We start from the raw sequence: 19,279 nt of genomic DNA on the forward strand, positions 1-19,279 counted from the left end.
TGTCACCCAGGATGGAATGCAGTGGGATGATCTCGGCTCACTGCAACCTCTGCCTCCTGGGCTTCAAGTGATCCTCCCATCTCAGCCTCCTGAGTAGCTGGCACTACAGATGCGTGCCACCACACCCGGCTAATTTTTGTATTTTTTGCAGAGATGGGGCTTTTGTCATGTTGCCCAGGCTGCTCTCAAACTCCTGAGCTTAAGTGATCCTCCTGCCTCAGCTCCCAAGGTGCTGGGATTACAGGCATGAGTCACTGCACCCGGCCAAGAAAACAAGTAATCTTGAAAGAATTTTTAATAATATAGTGCCAAAGCAGCAAAAGTAGTTAATATACCTGACAAGTATTTTAACAGATAAGACTGTTTTAACAGATTAGCCTTTCCTGACCTCACATCACTTAATTAGATCCCATTAACGGATTTCTCCTAAGACCTATAGGTCTACTAGTATTTATCATAACTACAGTTAAGTAACTGCTAGTGGAGTTATTTGTTTATGGTTTGTCTCTGCCACTAGACTATAGGGCTCATGAGGTCAGGTAGAAATGTCTTATTCACTACTATCTCAAAATGAAGATTAAAAAGAAGGTAAGGGTTAAGGAAGGGCAAATTCAAGGCCTTGTCTTGAAATCTCTGGCTTAGGCTGTCTGACCTGGCACATTGCTTGTTTCTTTATGCCTCAGTTTTATGAAATAAAGAAAAAGTAATGCTGGCCATATGTCAAGATTAATATGAGAATGATGATAGAATGATTATAAAGACCATGACAGGCTGGGCGTGGTGGCTCACACCTGTAATCCCAGCACTTTGGGAGTCCGAGGTGGGTGGATCATTTGAGGTCAGGAGTTCGAGATCAGCCTGGCCAAAATGGTGAAACCCCACCTCTACTAAAAATACAAAAATTAGCTGGGCATGTGACAGGCACTTGTAGTCCCAGCTACTTGGGAGGCTGAGGTAGGAGAATTGCTTGAACTTGGGAGGCAGAGGTTGCAGTGAGCCGATATCATGCCACTGCACTCCAGCCTGGGCAACACAGCAAGACTCTGTCTCAAAAAAAAAAAAAAAAAAAAGACCATGACAGCTATATACAGGGTGCCAGAAATGCTTCATAATGATAATGTGCTGTTTTTGTTCCTTAATATAGAAGTCAATTTCGTTTTCCCTTAGTGGGGATGGACTGGTACTCATTCTCTCTGCCCACCACTCTATGTTGTAAATTATAGTATCAAATTAAAAGAGAGTACTTGGCAGAAATGCATCAGCGTTAAGCAAACTGAATTGTGTAGGACTTGGATTACTCAACCTAAGTCTTATCAGTTCACAATGACACCTGATTTAGACCAGAACCAAGTTATTATACACCGTCAAAGGACTTTCTGTGTGTTTTTTTTTTTAATCTCATTTACCTTAAAATCATTAATGTGTAGAAATTCATCAATGATAGATTTGGACTTCCTCTCCAGTTCCTCTTCTGATAATGCAGCCTTGTCATGAGCTGACATTGCTGAAATTTCTGGTTTTGCTATTTGTGAGGCCCCCCCAAAAAAAAGTAAAAATAATAAAAATTACTATTAAAATAGTGAGATTATGGTTGACAATATTATGTGCTATTACATTATTTTAATAGCTACAAGACATTTAATAGATAAAAACAGAATACAGAAACCTTTTGTTTTAGAATAGATTTGCACTAAGTAACTTTATAATCTACAATAACAATGAACAAGATTTAGGAACATGATAAACTTTCCTAATTAAAGCTTTTTTGTTCCTTTCTGTATTATGATTGCCCCCCATTGCTTCGAAGATGAAGAGTACATGAGGTCTTCACAATCCTGCACAGGTCAGGGCCCTGCTCGCCACTAAGCTTGAGCCACACTGATCTTGGGCAGCTACTTGAACAAACCGTGGCTATTCCTACTACAGCTTTGCTCATAGTAATCCTGTCTAAAGTGCTCTTTCCCTTGGTTTCACACCCATCCCTGCCTACAAACTTGTTTCATTCCTACTGGTCCTTAGGATGAAGGAAACCTCCCCTTGCCCCTATTCTACATAGCTCCTTGGTACCAGATAGTTCTAAGTATTCTCTTAGAACTAAATTCCTTCCTTCATAGCACCTTTCTCAGTTTGTGTCTTTCGTGGAATTACCAAAAAAGGTCTTTCTGACTCAGCAGACTGAAGGCCGAGAACAGGGATCAAGGGCCTCACACTCACTGTGCATCTGGTAAATGTACAAATGAACCAGACAATAAAAACACATAGGGAAGCTGTGCTACATTATTCACTACACACAAGATATTTTCATGTTCTATCCTGTTATATTTCAAAAGTATTTAGCACGGATTTAAAAAAGCCACATGTCCCTAAAGCTGTATTATCTAAAGTTACACCAACTGGGAGAAGACACTTCAATCTGTCTCTGAGATCCATTTAGGGACTACAGTTAAGAGAAACAATTTAAATAGTGAAACAAATTAGAAAGCTATATAAATACTAAAAACAACTGGTATTACTTCATGATTAATATTTAAAAGAGGCTGAAAAGAATCTTCAATTTAAACTGTTTTCCACTGCTATATTCATCATCACAACATTTAATACTTTTTGAAAACCTTGTATTTATCAGGTAATGTTCTAAATGTTTACATGTATTAACTTCTTATTTAATTTTCATAATATCCTGAAAAGGTAGGTACAACTTATCCCCATTTAACAGATAAGGAAACTGAAACACAGGTTAAATACATGAAGCAATTTTTAGAGCATTATCTGAGCAAGTCCTCTAAGTATATACATGCTAAATGCATACAAAAACAACAGGTTACCAAGGAAGATGAAGGCAACTAAAGATAACCTAATACTTTCTCTTTGGTTTGTCTTGCAGTGGCTCAATAACGAGAATTTTCACACATTTGAGGAGCTCTACACAGCATACACAATCTAACAGCAACGTCAAATGTGGGATGTTACAGGGACTTGTAAGAAATTCAGATTGCTTAAAATACAGCAGGAGGACATCCTCACCATAACATTTAATAGAGAAAGGAGAAAATTTACAAACTGTTGAGCTAATACATACCTAGGGAATGAGAACTGTTATAAAACTATGAAGTGCCCTTTAACTCTTCACATGCTGGTATGTGTTGCTATTATGTGTTGATTCTAAAATCTACTCAGGTACAGTCTCTTTTTTATTTTTCCTTCCAAATTTAAAACCCAAATCTGCATCTGCATCTGTTTAAGCCAAGTCTCTCACCTGACTCCCTTGTTTTATTTCGCTCGGCCTCAGTGCTGTTCCTCTCCACATCCACACCTCCTGTGAGCTGCTTCACGGTCTCCAGCATCTCTCTCCGCTGCTCTTCTTGAGACTGATTGTCTAACAGGTCTTTACTGCTGCCACCCCTCATGAAAGTATTTGGCCGAGCTGTTGCAGATGGAAGGGGCTTGTCATTCTTCTCCCTGCCCATACTTCCACGACTTAAAAGACAAAACAACACTTTTCAAAGGAAAGACAAGGCCATGTCCCCTACATATTCAAATTATAAAATAACACTAAGACTTTCTGAAAGTACACAGAATTTTTCACAGATAACATTAGATGTGTGAAACACCAATTATATTTCAAAGTTTAATTATTCAACAAACAAGTAAAAGAGTGCTTTAAAGGGAATATTTATTAAGATGTTTTAACTTTTTTCTCTGAAGGGATACTACTTAATACTTTAAAATGTCAGTGGTGGCCGGGCATGGTGGCTCACACCTGTAATCCCAGCACTTTGGGAGGCCGAGCAGGGCAGATTACTTGAGGTCAGGAGTTCAAGACCAGCCTGGCCAACATGGTGAAATGGTGTTTCTACTAAAAATACAAAAATTAGCTGGGTTTGGTGGCGGGCGCCTGTAATCCCAGCTACTTGGGAGGCTGAGGTATGAGACTTGCCTGAAACTGCGAGGAGGAAGTAGCAGTGAGCCAAGATCGCGCCACTGCACTCTAGCCTGGGCGACAGTGAGACTCTGTCCCAAAAAAAGTCAGTGATAATTTTGGTAATTTCTTTTTTTCTTTTTTGAGATGGAGTTTTACTCTTGTTGCCCAGGCTGGAGTGCAACGGCATAATCTCGGCTCACTGCAACCTCTGCCTACGGGTTCAAGTGATTCTCTTGCCTCAACCTCCTGAGTAGCCGGGATTACAGACAGGGTTTCTCCATGTTGGTCGGGCCGGTCTCAAACTCCTGACCTCAGGTGATCTGCCCACCTCGGCCTCCCAAACTGCTGGGATTACAGGCGTGAGCCACCATGCCCGGCCTTAATTTTGGCAATTTCTTATTTTAGTTTTAAAAAATCTTTCAGGAATAAAGAAGACAATGATAAAAGTATGAGTTATATAAATGAAAGGGAAACAAATATTATAAGAACATGGGATCACTATCTTAGAAATTATACAATGATACCTTTTTATTTAGAAACTTCAAACATATGGAAAATATTTGAGAATCAAGTAGAAGCTGTCTTGGATTAGCTAACACCATATATTTTATTCCTTTTAAGAGAGACTCTCCATATTTCCTGATTTCGCCTTCTTTTAGACAATTCTAACCAGCTGAGCAAACAGTTCATTGGCCCGTGGCAGACCAGAAGCAGCAAATTATAAGGGAAAAGGAGAGACTCAGGCAGGAAAATGGTCTAACTATTGTGAAAGAACGTACACAAGTGCTTAGGAAGCAGAACCATTAGGGGACATTTATGACAGGGCAAAGCGCCACAAGTGATACTCAATGACAACCTGAATCGTCATGAAAAGCTGGCTTGTGCTAAGTATACTTTGTTTCAGTAGAAGTCAAGGGAATAAGAACACAGCTTACAAAGTCTACCTAATCAAACTTATTACAATAATAATAATAAAAAGCCTGATGGGAGGATCGCTTGAGACCAGGAGTTCAATGCCAGCCTGGGCAACATAGCAAGATGCCATCTCTAAAAAATAATAATTAAAAAAAAAAAGTTTTAGAGCTTAAAGAAACTTCAGTTCTGAAAGTGCTTATGTAAAAAATGTTATTTTTTGTGACTGCATTACAGGGTCCCCATTCATTGTATGTAAACCAGCCAACAGGATACTTGACTGTATCAATCCTAGAAAAGCAAAAGTGGAAAGATAGTGAAATATGGAGACCAGCAAAAACCGAAGGACAACCTCAAATATAACATGAAGAAGAGTGTGACAGAGAAATGTATGGGTGGATTGTCATGTTCTTTAATTCCCATGGTTGAGAATGCTAGGTCCTTCTAGAACATTTGGAGGATTAGCTTGCGGAGCCCCTAGACATGCCTCCAGGGCTGTTTGGGTGGGCCTAGCTTTCTTAAGAATCCCTTCCCTCCATCCCATCCCAAATCCACCACCCAATTATGTTCCTATCTTAGAAATTATAGTGTGTGAAAATTAAAGAAATAAACTTTAGGAATAAAAGTAATGTATCCATAAGGATTACTATCAAAACCCTTGTTCCTATCTTGCCACACATACTGGCAAGCTGGCCAGCCTTGAGTAGACATAAAAAGCAAGGTTCTCACCTAGTTAAGGTCCTTCGGGAATCAAACTCTACAGGCGTGGATGGCGTAGACCCTGAGGGTGCTGGAGGTTGCAGGGCAGAGAATCTGTTTAAACTGGAAGCACTTGACCGTAAGGCATCTACACGTCGAGGATTTAGAAAAAAATACAAATCACATGACTAAAATGCAAATAATCAGTCATCTGCATCCCTAGGTGAGGCCTAAGACCAGGCACTCCTAACAAGCTTAGGTGATGTCTATCTCCTGGTCCCTCTACCATATTCTGAGAAGCAAAGTGGTAGAGGGAATATGCACATAATAGAGTTTAGAAGTCTTTATTTATTACAACCATTGGTTCCTTTAAAAACATAGTAAACAGGGGTGGGAGTGGCAAATAGGAGGAGGAAGGCAAGCGAAAACAGAACAAAACTTTAACAAAGCTAACCAACACAAATGCTCCAATATCATTTGTGCACAAATATGCATGTGGGTTTTACTGAATAATGACATTTTTTAAAATTTAAAGAAAAAAAGGTTGAAATTACTCAGTAGAAGGGACATACGGGAAGTAGGTTAACACTGAATTTTTTGTTCTTTCCATTGGGCTTCCTCAGCTAGTAAGATGTGTTTGTGATGATCCAAATATCTTTGGTCCTGAGGTCAAATCTCTCAAAATCTGATTTTCAAAAAAGATTTTGAACAATGTTTCTTTATTCTTTTACAACTCCCTAAAATTACAGTAAATGCTCTGCATATTAAGATTATTTTATCAGCATAATGAGTTTCCCTTTTAATTTGGGGTCCCAGTAATTTCTCTAGCTATATTAAATTTGTAAACAACAACAAAAAGGGAACCTAAAAAATTAAGGTCTTAGCGGCTGAGTGTGGCTCATAACTGTAATCCCAGCACTCAGGAGGCCAAGATGGGAGGATCGCTGCAGCCCAGGAGTGCAAGACTAGCCTAGGCAACACAGTAAGACTCCATCTCTACAAAAAAAAAAAAAAAATCACCCAGGTGTGATGGCGTGCGCCTGTAGTCTCAGCTACTCAGTAGACTGAGACAGGAAGATTGCTTGAACCTAGGTGGTTGAGGCTGTGGTGAGTTGAGATCACGCCACTACACTCCAGCCTGGGTGACAGAGCGGGATCCTATCTCAAAAAATACGTATAAATAAATAAATAAATAAACAAACAAACAAAGGTCTTAATTAAATAGTCTAAATGAATGAATTGAAATTTAAAAAATACTTAAAATTATTTAAGGATCCTGAGAAAGGATCTATGTTGAAAGGAAAGGGCTACCAATAAAATTTTAGGCATGATTAGTCTACACATCTTTCCCAAAAATCAACATTCGATGACTATGGGAATGCTCTGTGAGGCGAATGCTAACAAGCCACAGCCAGGTTTGAGAAGGGACACTGCACACTTACCAGTCTCACTTGCCTTTGCTCCACCACTGCTGCCTTTTCCCCAGCTGCCTAGCTGTGCTTTAGGTACCAGCTGAATTTTTTCATCAATTGTAGGCTGTAACATAAGGGACCACAAGTCAATTACAGGAAATATTCTACAAGAATAGTTTTTCTTATTTTTTTTCTTCTTCAGTGAAGTAGAACCAATTTTAGCAGCAAAAATTTGTTTGGAATGCCAACGTAATAGAAACAGAAATTGGAGCTGTTCTCATTAAACTGGGATCCATGTGGCCCCTGAAGCACTTCCTTGGACTCCAGTTTCCATAAAAAACTGTTTGGTCTAGAGAATGCATCCAGGTCCTCCTGTTTAAGATGGTTTATGAATTTGCTAACTGTAATAAGCAGTTTCTAATCATTCTTCTTGTACAATACCCATTAATTTTAAAAATAAAAAAATATGAATACTACAAAATTAATTCATTAGTGTCTTTACATGACTGTCAGAAAATAGATCAACAGACACAAAAATTTCATGTTGGCTAGAGATATGCGGTGGGATGTGAATATTCAATAAAGAATAAGAAGAAAGAGATTGGAATGTTAGGCAGGGAGCATAGGAAGTTAAGGTGCCTGATATCTCATGTTTAATCTTCCAAGCACAACTTTACTACAAGTGAAATAAAATTACGCTGTAATGCATATTATTATAAAATACATATAACATAAAAGCTGTAATGTAGCTCTTTGTAAAAAAGGTATTTCTATGTTCTGACAGCTCATAATATATATGTTGCTATGCTATGTAACATGCTTTCACACAAACCTCTCCCAATTAACAATAAATATGTTTAATGGTTTTGTTCTAGGATACCCATGTATAGTACCTCCAGTATAACTATCTGAATACACAAAGTTCGTTAACAATTTACATACTTAAAAATATTAAGGTAGTAATGTTGGAGGTTTGATACTAACACTGTTTTTATAGTATCCAAGCACAGAAAGCATAATATTTAAAAATACAAATGTTATTAAATATTGACACATTTTTCAAAATGCTGGAGGACTTCTTTAAACATAAACTTTTGGTTAAAACTGTCTCTAGATGGAAATGGAGATGGGTAAGACTCAAATTGTATTCAGCAATGGAATTCCTGCTCTGAGACATAAACAACTAGAAGAAAGTACCAAGATCTTGGAGAAAAGGATCCTAGCTAATTAAATTAAGAGAGATTGAGAAAGAGAATTTTCTATCATGAAGCAAAGCTTTGACAAAACTGTGAAGATGCAAATGACAGCCCATTTTATTCCAATTTTCTTAAAGACTTTTATTAATACTTCTTGTCAGTTATCTTCTTTCATGTAGTATTTTCACGTTAGTTTTGATTGTCTTCAGTATTTTGCTAGCAGGGTGCCAATTTTCAGAACTATGGAAAGTATAAGGATCAAACTAGACTTGCAAATGATTTGGAAAACCCACTGGACTTTAGAAGTTTCCACTCTTATCATATTTAATTCTGCTTTCTCTACATTCTCCAAAGTTCTTCATCCTACTTATAATGATCAACTTTTACTGCTGAAAATATCTGCTAGAGAAAGTTTTTTCCTCTTACTGCCCACAGACTCTCAAAGGAGAGGAAAGCAGACAGTCTATTAAAACCTTATTACAGAATGATTTCTAGTAGGCCCTCTGTGGTTTCCTTTAGGCCTTAGATAAGGCAAATCTTTCATGGTTAGGTTTAAACAGATGATTGCTTTTTTCCCCAGAGCTACGGATACATTGTGTAAAAGCCTGCAATTGACTTAGGCTTCTAAAGTATCTTTGTTATTACCTCTTCTATATTAAGCATCTTATGTCTAAGAAGTAACCTAGTCTTTTCCTCTTTAGTAAATCCTTATAGAAGTAGAAATGAGTCTGCAGAATACATTGATCAATAGTAACTTGAAGAAAAATGCATTAAAAAATAACTACCCCATGGATTTGCAATATTGCTGTTTTACATTAGTAAGTACTTTTGAGACTCACGTTTTGCAACTAGTGTAAATAAATTGTGTGTGTGTTTTTTTAATATCAAAGGCGTCAAAGGAGAGCGTAAGTTGTACTTTAAATGTCAGACTCACCTTAGTGATTTTTAGGAATTTTGAGGGGTCCAGTACCCGACTGTTCTTGGCCCCTTGTACAGTGTTCCACCCACCTTCGTCCACTCTCTGGACACCTGCAGGGAGAACAGAGTGTGAGTCTCTCATCTGTTTCAAGTCAGTTTGACAGTGAAAGAGTGAGCAATATTTTCATCAAAACCAAGGAGAAAGACAATAGAAGCTGTTAAAGCATTGATGACTATATCTTAATCCCACGGCAGGAAAATATAAGCAGAAGCACCCTGTATCAGCAGAAGCACTGCTTATTTTGGATCATCCATGAAACATTACTGACCTAGAAACAAACAACTGACACAAATGAATATCTGGTGCTGGAGAAGGCAGGGCTAAATCCAGTATTCACAGAATTAATGACTAGAACGCTTTGGGAGAAGTCAGATGGAAATTACTTATTCTAAAGTATATTGTATTTAATGGGGTCAAATGACAGAAGTATGCTTTGAGTATTTCCCAAATCTGCTTCTCCAACATTTCAGCTGCTCAGGTGGAAAACCTTGACTCCTCTTTCACACTTCACATCCAATTTTTGTCAGTAAACCTTGTCAGTTAAACCTATACAATACATTCAGAATCTACTACCAACATTAACGTTTTGTTTAAGCCACCAACACCCCTTTCCTAGATTACTGTAGAGACGTGTTTTGGCCTTCCTGCTTCTACCTTCAGCTGTGCTCATCATGGCAGCCAGTGTGATCCTAGTAAAGTACAAAATTCTGTCACTTTTTTGTTCAAAACACTTCTGATATCTTTCTATCTCATTCAGAGAAAAAGAGAAGATTCCTTACAAATGGCCTCTAAATAATCTGGCTCCTGCTGCCTCTAAGTCCCCATCTTCTACCACTCTCCCCATCAGGCCCTTCTTAGGTTCAGCTGCACTGGCCCCCTTGCTATTCCTTGAAAATGCTGCTTCAGGGTCTTTGTACTTACTACTCCCTTTGCCTAAAAGTCTCTTTCCCCAGATTTCCACATGATTTAACGCCCTCACTTGCTTCAGGTCTTTGCTCAAACAATACCAACTTTTATAGTTTCCCCAATTTTCCTGTTTAAAACTGCACCCTACTCACCAAGATTTGCACTCCCTAGTCCCTTCTCCCTTCTTTGTTTCTCTGCAAATTTATTTGACAAATGATACATTTTATTTAAGTATTTATGATTTATTGTCTCCTCTCTTCCCCTCTACCATAAGATGTAAGCCGCATGACGGACTTTGAGTGCCTTGTTAAGTGATAAACAATAAATACTTGCTGAATGAGGGCCGGGCACGGTGGCTCACGCCTGTAATCTCAGCACTCTGGGAGGCCGAGGCAGGTGGATCACAAGGTCAGGAGTTCAAGACCAGCCTGGCCAAGATGGTGAAACCCCGTCTCTACTAAAAATACAAAAAAATTAGCCAGGCATGGTGGTGGGCACCTGTAATCCTAGCCACTCGGGAGGCTGAGGCAGAGAACTGCTTGAATCTGGGAGGCAGAGGTTGCAGTGAGCAGAGATCGCGCCACTGCACTCCAGCCTGGGTGATAGAGTGAGACTCGTCTCAAAAAAAAAAAAAGAAAAAAAAATACTTGCTGAATGAATTAATAAATTGAAAGATCACCGAACTGTCTATCCAAAAGCTTTTCTGGTCCTAACATACGTCTTGATTTTCTCTGTGCTATCTGATATCACTGATCATAAACAGACTTGCTTCTTCCCTGTCTCTATGACACCTGTATCTTAGTCCTTTCTCTCCACTTGTCTGTCACTTTTCCAAGAGTTCTTTTCTTCCTTTAGTCATATGTGAATATCCTCCATGAATTAGGCTCCGATATCTTCTCCTTTTCCCTCTCAATCAGGTTCAATAATAAATAAAAGTTATTACCCAAAAGGCACTGCACTACATACTAGAGTGAGGAAGCTAAGTGTGGTGTCTCAAGAAACTTAAAAGTAAACTTTCTTCCCTGCAGAATTCATCTCTCCTAACAACTTCACTATGAGCTCTACTGTGTCTGTGACAATAACTAATGGTTACTGAGTATTTACTATAAGCCAGAAAACTATCATTTCCCTCTGAAAAAGGTTTTACTAAGTTCCTAAACTTAGTAAATGGACTATTGTCTCAGGTTTAAAATGCCTTCTACTTCATCTTTCACTTTTTTTGCATGTCTCTATTTTTGTTTTGTTTTGTTTTGAGATGTAGTCTCACTCTGTTCCCCAGGCTGGAGTGCAGTGGCGCGATCACAGCTCACTGCAACCTCCACCTCCCGGGTTCAAGTGATTCTCCTGCCTCAACCTCCTGAGTAGCTGGGACTACAGGCACACATCACTACGTCCAGCAAATTTTTTAGTAGAGACGGGGTTTCACCATGTTGGTCAGGCTGTTCTCAAACTCCTGACCTCAACTGATCCGCCCACCTCAGCCTCCTGAAGTGCTGGGATTACAGGCATGAGCCACTGCGTCCGGCCTGCTACAAAGTGCCCCTTTCTTAAATAAAGTTTTCTTCCAGCTTTCTGTCTCTCTTCTTTTTCTCTAAATTTTAAGTTAATGGAGAATACATTTCATAATTGATACTATCTTCCATTTGCTTAACAAATGTTCCTCTTTTGCTTGTCAAAAGTTTTACCTTACCAGATAAACTGTACACTTTGAGAGGGAAGTTACTACATTTTCCACTTCTTTTTCTAGTCTCACCAATTCTGAGTATATAGAAGATGCTCAATAAAGTCTTATTGCTTACTGGCTTTTAAGTAGTGAAAGAAATCATGCTTTGTTCCTGCATTCTCTACTTTTACTCAGTAACTACTCTTCAGGTGAAACTGCTTCACCTAACAATCACCACTCTATTCTTTGGGCTGTTCTTTCTGATCTCATTTTATACCTAAATACATAATTCTTAATATGCATTCCTGAAACTTCCAAGTTCTCTAAACCCTGGTGGATTCTGGCCTCACCTGGTCTTCTCTTCTCTTTGGTCATGAGTTGCTGGACCTTCCTTTGCTCTTCTTGTTCTTCTATTTTAGCCTCTTTGTGAATCTGTTCGATAGTTTTAGGCCCTTGATCTGCTCTTCGAGATACCCAATTGCACTATAAAAGCAGAAAATAAGGTTATCTGCCAGATAACTGAAAATTTTTTAAAATTTAAAAATTTGTAATTTTTACTACTAGAAAAGTACGAAATACCTACAAAAGCTGTATTATGGCAGTTTCTCATGTATCTTATAGATGACACTATGAGCAGTTTAGGATTAGGGCTAAAGGATTAAAATCTTCTCAATCAAACCTGGCCAACTGTATACTACATATTCCAATAGCCAATGGATACAAAGAACAGGGTGAAAGACTGGCCCAAATTTATTATTATATTTTTAAGCATGGCATATATTTCTCTGTGGACTAAATGGGTTTTATCTGTATCAGTATTTTGTACATTTGAAAGGAGGAGAGAAAAAAAAAAAAATGATGAGGATTCCTTGGCCTTGCCTTAATCTGTGGGATTACTACTCAGATCATATCACACTCCATAGGGGTTCTAAGTTAAGGATGACTCATGCTTTTATTTCTCCAATATCATCGTTCTGATATTCTACACAAAGGTCCATACCACTCTGCCCTTTGGTTATCCCCTGTATTAAGGGCAAAATAAGTTGTCACTTTATAATTATACTTCTCCCTTCTCTTCCTAGCAACAGTCCCAACATCTGATGTAAGTAGAAGTGGTTGATAACATGGGTGAAGACGATCACATCTAGTCTTAGCAAGATAAAGAATCATCATCAATGCTACCTGGCCTGGGTGGAGGAGAAATAAGAGGTAGGGCTTTGTTCACTTTCTCTAGTGTAGGGCTTGATGTACTATATTCCCTGTAGGAGTGAAACTTACAAAAGAGTAACTCCCTGTAGGAGTTAAACTTAAAACAGAGAAAAGTAGTAGTAACAAAAACTGCACCTGGTAAGAGAAATGAGGAGAAAAAAAAAAACAACCCAGCAGCAGAATAGGAGGGTCACAGGAAAAACAAAAGAGAAGAAAACACCAATATCTGAGCTGGGCACCTTACGTAATTATTCCATTGACTCTTCAACAAATCTGCAAGGTAGGCAACATCCTCATTTTAGAGATTAAAAATGTAAGGCTCAGAGAGTTAAATGTATTTACTGTGGAGATGAGACTTGCTGATTATTTTGCTTACAAAGACTAAATTTAATTGAATTTAAATTTGAATGGAGTTTGAATTCAGAATGGCTGATTACAAATTGCAAGTGGCTGGGTGTGGTGGCTCACACCTGTAATCCCAGCACTTTGGGAGGCTGAGGTGGGCAGATCACTTGAGGTCAGGAGTTCCAGACCAGCCTGGCCAACAGCGTGAAATCCTGTCTCTACTAAAAATACAAAAATTGCCCAGGTGTGGGGGCATGTGGAGGTTGAGGCAGGAGATCACCTGAACTGGAGGAGGAGGTTGCATTGACCGAGATTGACCACTCTCACCTGGTGACAGAGTAAACCAAAAACAAAATTGCAATATGGTTTGATAATCAGAATAAGGAGAAGATGCACGTAACTGGCAATAGGACTTTTGTCCTTTCTCAGAATTCTCCCACTGAAAGTTTGCCAATTCAAGTTCTGAGAGTCCTGAAGCAAAAGCACTGTCTTTACACATGTAAACAACAGGACATCCTTCCCCAACCCAATTCCTTTAAAGAGACTGGACCAATAGGCTTATTATTATTATTTTTTCCCACTCACCAGCCTTAGGTCTATAACATCTTGAAGCATGAACCGAATCCTAGATGAGGTTTTTCTTTCCTTCACAATTTTCTCCATCTGATTAAAGTACTGGTCCATACGTGGCTGCAAGAGACAAAATCATTAGTACTCCTGTCTGAGAAACTTAAACGTAATTTTAACAATTTACAGTTATTTATTTATGTAGCTATCTATTTATTTTTTTAGAGATAGGGTTTCACTCCTTTGCCCAGGCTGGAGTGCAGTGGCACAATCATGGCTCACTGCAGCTTCGACCTCTCAGGCTCAACCGATCCCACCTCAGCCTCTTGAGTAGCTGGGACTACAGGCACGTGCCACCGTGCCTGGCTAATCTTTCAATTTTTTGTAGAGACAGGGTCTCATTATGTTGCTCAGGCTGGTCTTGAACTCCTGGGCTCATGCGATCCTCCAGCCTTGGCCTCTCAAAGTGCTAGAATTTCAGGCATTAGCCACTGCATCCAGCCCATGTAGTTTCCTAAATGGTCTAGGAATATCAATTTATAGCCAAAATATAATGAGGTTAAAATTTTTATTTTTATTTTTTTGAGACAGGGTCTTGTTCTGTCACCCAGTTGGGAGTGCAATGGCTCAACTATGCCTCATTGCAGCCTCAATCTCCTGGGCTTAAGTGATCCTCCCGCCTCAGCTTCCCAAGTAGCTGGGACCATAGGCATATGCCACTACACCCAGTTAAATTTTTCTGTGTGTAAGATTTTTTGGAGATATGAAACCTCACTATGTTACCCAGGCTGGTCTCAAACTGCTGAGCTCAAGCAATCCTTCTGCCTCAGCCTCCCAAAGTATTAGGATTATAGGTGTGAGCCACTGTGCCCGGCCATGTGGTAGAATTTTTAGTTGTTCATATGACCACCTAAAATAAAGACTACATTTTTTCTAGGCTCCTGGCAGCTGGCTTTGGTCACGTGATTAATTACAGGCAATAATATAAATGGAAATGTTATGCTATAGCTTCCTAGGGCCTTCCTAAAGAGACCCGAGGGGCCAGGCATAGTGACTGATACTTGTAATCCTGGCAATTAGGGAGGCCAAGGCAAAAGGATTGCTTGAAGCCAGGACTTTAAGACCAGCCTAGGCAACTAAGTGAGACCCCTCATCTCTACAAAAAGTAAAAAAAAAAACAAACAAAAAAAACCGGGTGACAGGGCAAGACCCTGCTACCTTTTTTTTTTTTTTGAATGGAGTTTCGCTCTTGTTGCCCAGGCTGGAATGCGATGGCGCAATCTTGGCTCACTGCAACCTCCACCTCCCGGGTTCAAGCAATTCTCCTGCCTCAGCCTCCCAAATAGCTGGGATCACAGGCATGCGCCACCATGCCTGGCTAATTCTGTATTTTTAGTAGAGATGGGATTTCTCTATGTTGGTCAGGCTGGTCACAAACTCCCGACCTCAGGTGATCTGCCCGCCTCAGCCTCCCAAAGTGCTGGGATTCTGGGATTACAAGCATGAGCCACCGCGCCCGGCTGACCCCGTTACTTAAAAAAAAAAAAGAGAGAGAGAGAGAGAGAAGTGGCTGTGTCTTTTGCCCCTTTTCCTATCTTCTCTGGTGAGAATGATTAGGACAAGGGTTACACTTTAGGAGTCACAGAATGTTAAGCTGAAAGGACTTAACTCGGAGCTTTGTTTACATAAATAAGAAGTAAACCTCAATCTTGTATAAACCACTGGGTTTTCTGTCACAGCTAAGCATAATCCTAGCCGAATTAGATGTTATGGAGCATTTCTGACTTTATTTCTTTGAAGCACTTCTAATTTCTACACTCCTTAAACAGCATACATTATTACAGTATTTTTAATGATTTCCTATATTATGGTTAGATGGCTGTGTCATCAATTAGAGTATAAACTTTAGAAGCACTACTGGGTCTTCATTTCTCCATTACCCTTAGGCCATAGTTTTTCTTTTCATATTTCTGTTCCCAAATTGGGAAATGGTTACAGAAGAAGAAAAAAGAATATGGGACAAATAATCTGAAGAATCTACAAACTGGCTTTTACACAATTTGGGACCCTCCTCACCTCTGACTCTAATGCAAATGTAAGGAGCACGATGGTTGAACACTAACAATGAGACGGGCAAAAGAAGAAAAATAAACAGCCTAGACCTTTGGGAAAAGATAGAACTATTTTGTTGACAGTCTAAGTTCTTTTGCAACTGACAAGGAGCCTTTGTGAAGGTTTCTGGGCTTTTGGATTTTTACCTTTGCTTTTTCAAAGTCCAAGTCTTTGCCAATGGTGGTGAGCAGGCGACACAGGCACTCCAGGGATTCTTCATCATGGTTCTTTAGCAGCTTCACCACACAGTCGTGCATGATGGCTTCAGTAAGCATTTTGAGTTTAAAGAGTTCTCCAATAAACTTGATGTTGCCAATGGATCTCCGCCGGGCTTTGTCCTTGGCTTCTTCCAGTTCATCATGAAGCCTCGTCCTCTCCTCTGGCTGTTGTATAAGGAGGAATAATAGCATCTTGATGATGAAAGTTGTACTGCACAATAAACACTGAGATTCACGGTCTTTACCCTTTCTAGGGGTCAGAATCCCCGTGAGAATCTGATAGCAAGTGTGAATCTTCTCCTCAGAAAACTGAACTATACCCATCCATTTCAGATTTTTGGAACTCAGTGACCTGACTCAGGCTTAGATTGAATGGCTGGCATGGAAAATTGAGCTGTCCCCTATATTAGGCACTAAAAGGAACAAAGCATTCCCTTAAACATTAATATGTTGTTTCTACATGAAAAAAAAAAAAGGCCATAGGTCCCTCTTAAGGTAGCAGGGAGATGCTGTATCCAGCTTCCTGAAATTTCTACTTTACAGTGCTCAAAGTGTACAAGCACTGTCTTTCTATGAAAATACTTACAGCACTGGCAGCCTCAAGTTCTTTCTGCTTCTTCTCAAAGACATCATCATCTGCTTTATCTTTTTCAAACTCCTTCTGGCAACGGTTCAGTAGCAGCTTCCGGAAATTCACCGTGTTACCAGGCTTGTCTGCCATGGGTACTTTCAGCTACAGCCAGACAGGAAAATAAAAAAAAGCAACAAGATTACTTAAAGACATTAAAAATATCTGTTTGCTTTATTGTATGAAATAATGCTGATTGAACCACAAGTAAGCATTCTACAAGAGGCAAACAATATAGCTTCAGGCATTTCATGATTCAACAGTAATAAGTCTTAAATTTTATTTAGAAAAGACACACATTCCTCTCATATAAATGTACTCTTTTTTAGCCATGCTTCTAGCTGACATGGAAATCCTTGTCATATCATTGCAACTATAACCCTGAACTTACCTAGACCTTATTTAAAAAAAAAAAAAAAAACTGTGTAGAGTTATTACTTCTTTTTTTAAGAAGTACCGTTGTAGTAAGTATTTTGGTTTAATAAGACACACAAAAATGACATAAGACAAGGGAGAATTTGCTGGCTATCGCAAAACTGTTGTAGGTGAGATCCTTATTGTATTTATACAGAAGTTGGGATATTGGGGGATTTTTGAGATATCTTTTCATTGGGGAATGTCATAATGTTAGTACTTACCTTGACTATAAATATAGTATGTTTACTGCTTATTGCTTATGTGCCATGAGAATATACTAGTTCTCCAAAAGTTTGGAAGCAAGATCCTTACAAGGTTTCCATCCAAATCCAATAATTTTTTTCTAATAGTTGTAATAGCTCAAGGTTACTTGTAACCAAACACAGAGACATTCTTATGAACATATTTAGAATATAAAGACAGTAGACTACAGCATGAATTCTACTAAAATATTCTAATTTACAGACGACATCCCTCTGAACACCATTTTGAACAGCTATTTCATAATATGATACAACGGCTTTTCTGGGATCACAAAGTGGCTCCCAAAGTTCTGAAATGCATGCATGGTCTTTGCCCTAGGTATAATGGAAGATCTTTGTGAAAACTGGGTACACTGCATTCATACTCACAAAATAATTAATGTTATCAACCAGAATGAACTTGGTCAGCTGTTGATCAAGGCTGGATGGCTAGAGAAACTTCCTGAGAACTGACGATGATGATGCTAGAGTATTTGCACTAGAACTGATGGCACACTCTCCAATGTATTCCCTACGATGTATGAAAGATCATTTAACAGGTCCGGTTATAATCAACCATGTGTTACACTGCATATTTCCTTTCAGCAGGAGACATTATCTTAGGAAGAGGGGAACATATTCAGATAATTTTTTAGACAACTAGAGAAAAGGCTACTGTATCCTTAACTCCAAATTTAGGCTACATAAATGCAAGCAACTATAGATCATTTCACAGACAGGCCTACCCTAAAGTCACACAAGTCAGCCTTCAAGAAAAGAAATGCTACATGAAAGCAAGAGTTTTCCAAAGCAAAAGCCAAAAGTTGATTCTACCTTCTCTTATATAAGACCCAGAATATACAATAATGGACTAAGAAATACAAAACAGAACAAAGAAATATATTCAAAAGCAGGCTGGCATACAAGAGCACCAACATGACATTAGATTTTAGAACTAAAGGTTCTAAAAATCAGCAGTTACATCCAATTTGCTGCTTTATAGGAACATAAGTTAAACCAGCCACAAAATCCTAGCCCGCATCTTGGCATATTTACCTCCATCATCTGTACTGACATTAAGTGTATAACTGACTGACAAGAAAATAATAGTCCGGCCCACAATCTATTATCTCTAAAGAGATGTTTCCTACATTACAGATTTACCGTGTAGAAAAGAGAGAAATGAGGACAACAAACAATATGAAAACCTAAGCCACTGCCATAAGGTGAGAAGTGCAGGGAAGACCATTTTAGAAGAGCTGAGTTAAGGATCAAAAGTTTTGCTTACTTGCTATATAAACAAAGGCAATTCTTTTAATCCAAGTTTCAGTTTCGTCATCTAAAACAAGGGAGGCACAGCCTCTATGTCCATCTGAGAGGGCAGCTTGAGCATTCAGCATGGAAGCACTTTAATAAGCCACAGATAAGTAAGCTGTAACTGAAATTGAAAGAATGCTGGAGTATGAGTCATAAAATCAGAAACTGAATCCCAGCTCTTTAATCTACTATGTAAATTTGAGCAAGTTACCTCACTGAACCTCAGTCCCTACACCTGCAGAATGAGATATTCCAAAATGATTGTAGATTAAGGAACATGATAAAATAGCTGTTGAAAAGGGAGCTCTGGACATAGTCACAATCTCAGCTCTGCCATGTGACTTTGGCCAAGTTACTCAGTTTCACCAAACCTCTATTTCAAAAATGGGGTGAGGTATTATACCTATCTCTTAGGAAGTGTTATTGGGAGGATCAAATGAGGTATCTAAGGAAAAGCAAATAGTGGCTGACACACAGTAAGGGCCCAATAAACAACTAGTATGGCTATATTAAACACTTCATTTGACAGGCCTAT

The 19,279-nt window shown here is 38.9% G+C and overlaps 1 protein-coding gene across 27 annotated transcripts in view; it reads right to left on the bottom strand.

The window, feature by feature from the left end:
- Positions 1-19,279, bottom strand: part of EIF4G3 (eukaryotic translation initiation factor 4 gamma 3) — a 369,995-nt gene that overhangs the window by 37,999 nt on the left and 312,717 nt on the right. For all 27 annotated transcript variants that reach the window (XM_058443899.1, XM_032759190.2, XM_032759180.2 and 24 more), the window contains 9 exons: positions 16,727-16,873; positions 16,069-16,305; positions 13,829-13,933; positions 12,040-12,172; positions 9,076-9,170; positions 6,976-7,069; positions 5,564-5,681; positions 3,257-3,477; positions 1,407-1,522 (listed from right to left, as the gene is read on the bottom strand). In XM_058443899.1, the coding sequence (XP_058299882.1) occupies positions 1,407-1,522; positions 3,257-3,477; positions 5,564-5,681; positions 6,976-7,069; positions 9,076-9,170; positions 12,040-12,172; positions 13,829-13,933; positions 16,069-16,305; positions 16,727-16,873 (1,266 nt within the window). The remainder of the gene's footprint in view (positions 1-1,406; positions 1,523-3,256; positions 3,478-5,563; positions 5,682-6,975; positions 7,070-9,075; positions 9,171-12,039; positions 12,173-13,828; positions 13,934-16,068; positions 16,306-16,726; positions 16,874-19,279) is intronic.

This window comes from Hylobates moloch, unplaced genomic scaffold (genome assembly GCF_009828535.3).
Source record: "Hylobates moloch isolate HMO894 unplaced genomic scaffold, HMol_V3 SCAFFOLD_9, whole genome shotgun sequence".
NCBI classification, from domain to species: Eukaryota; Metazoa; Chordata; class Mammalia; order Primates; family Hylobatidae; genus Hylobates; species Hylobates moloch.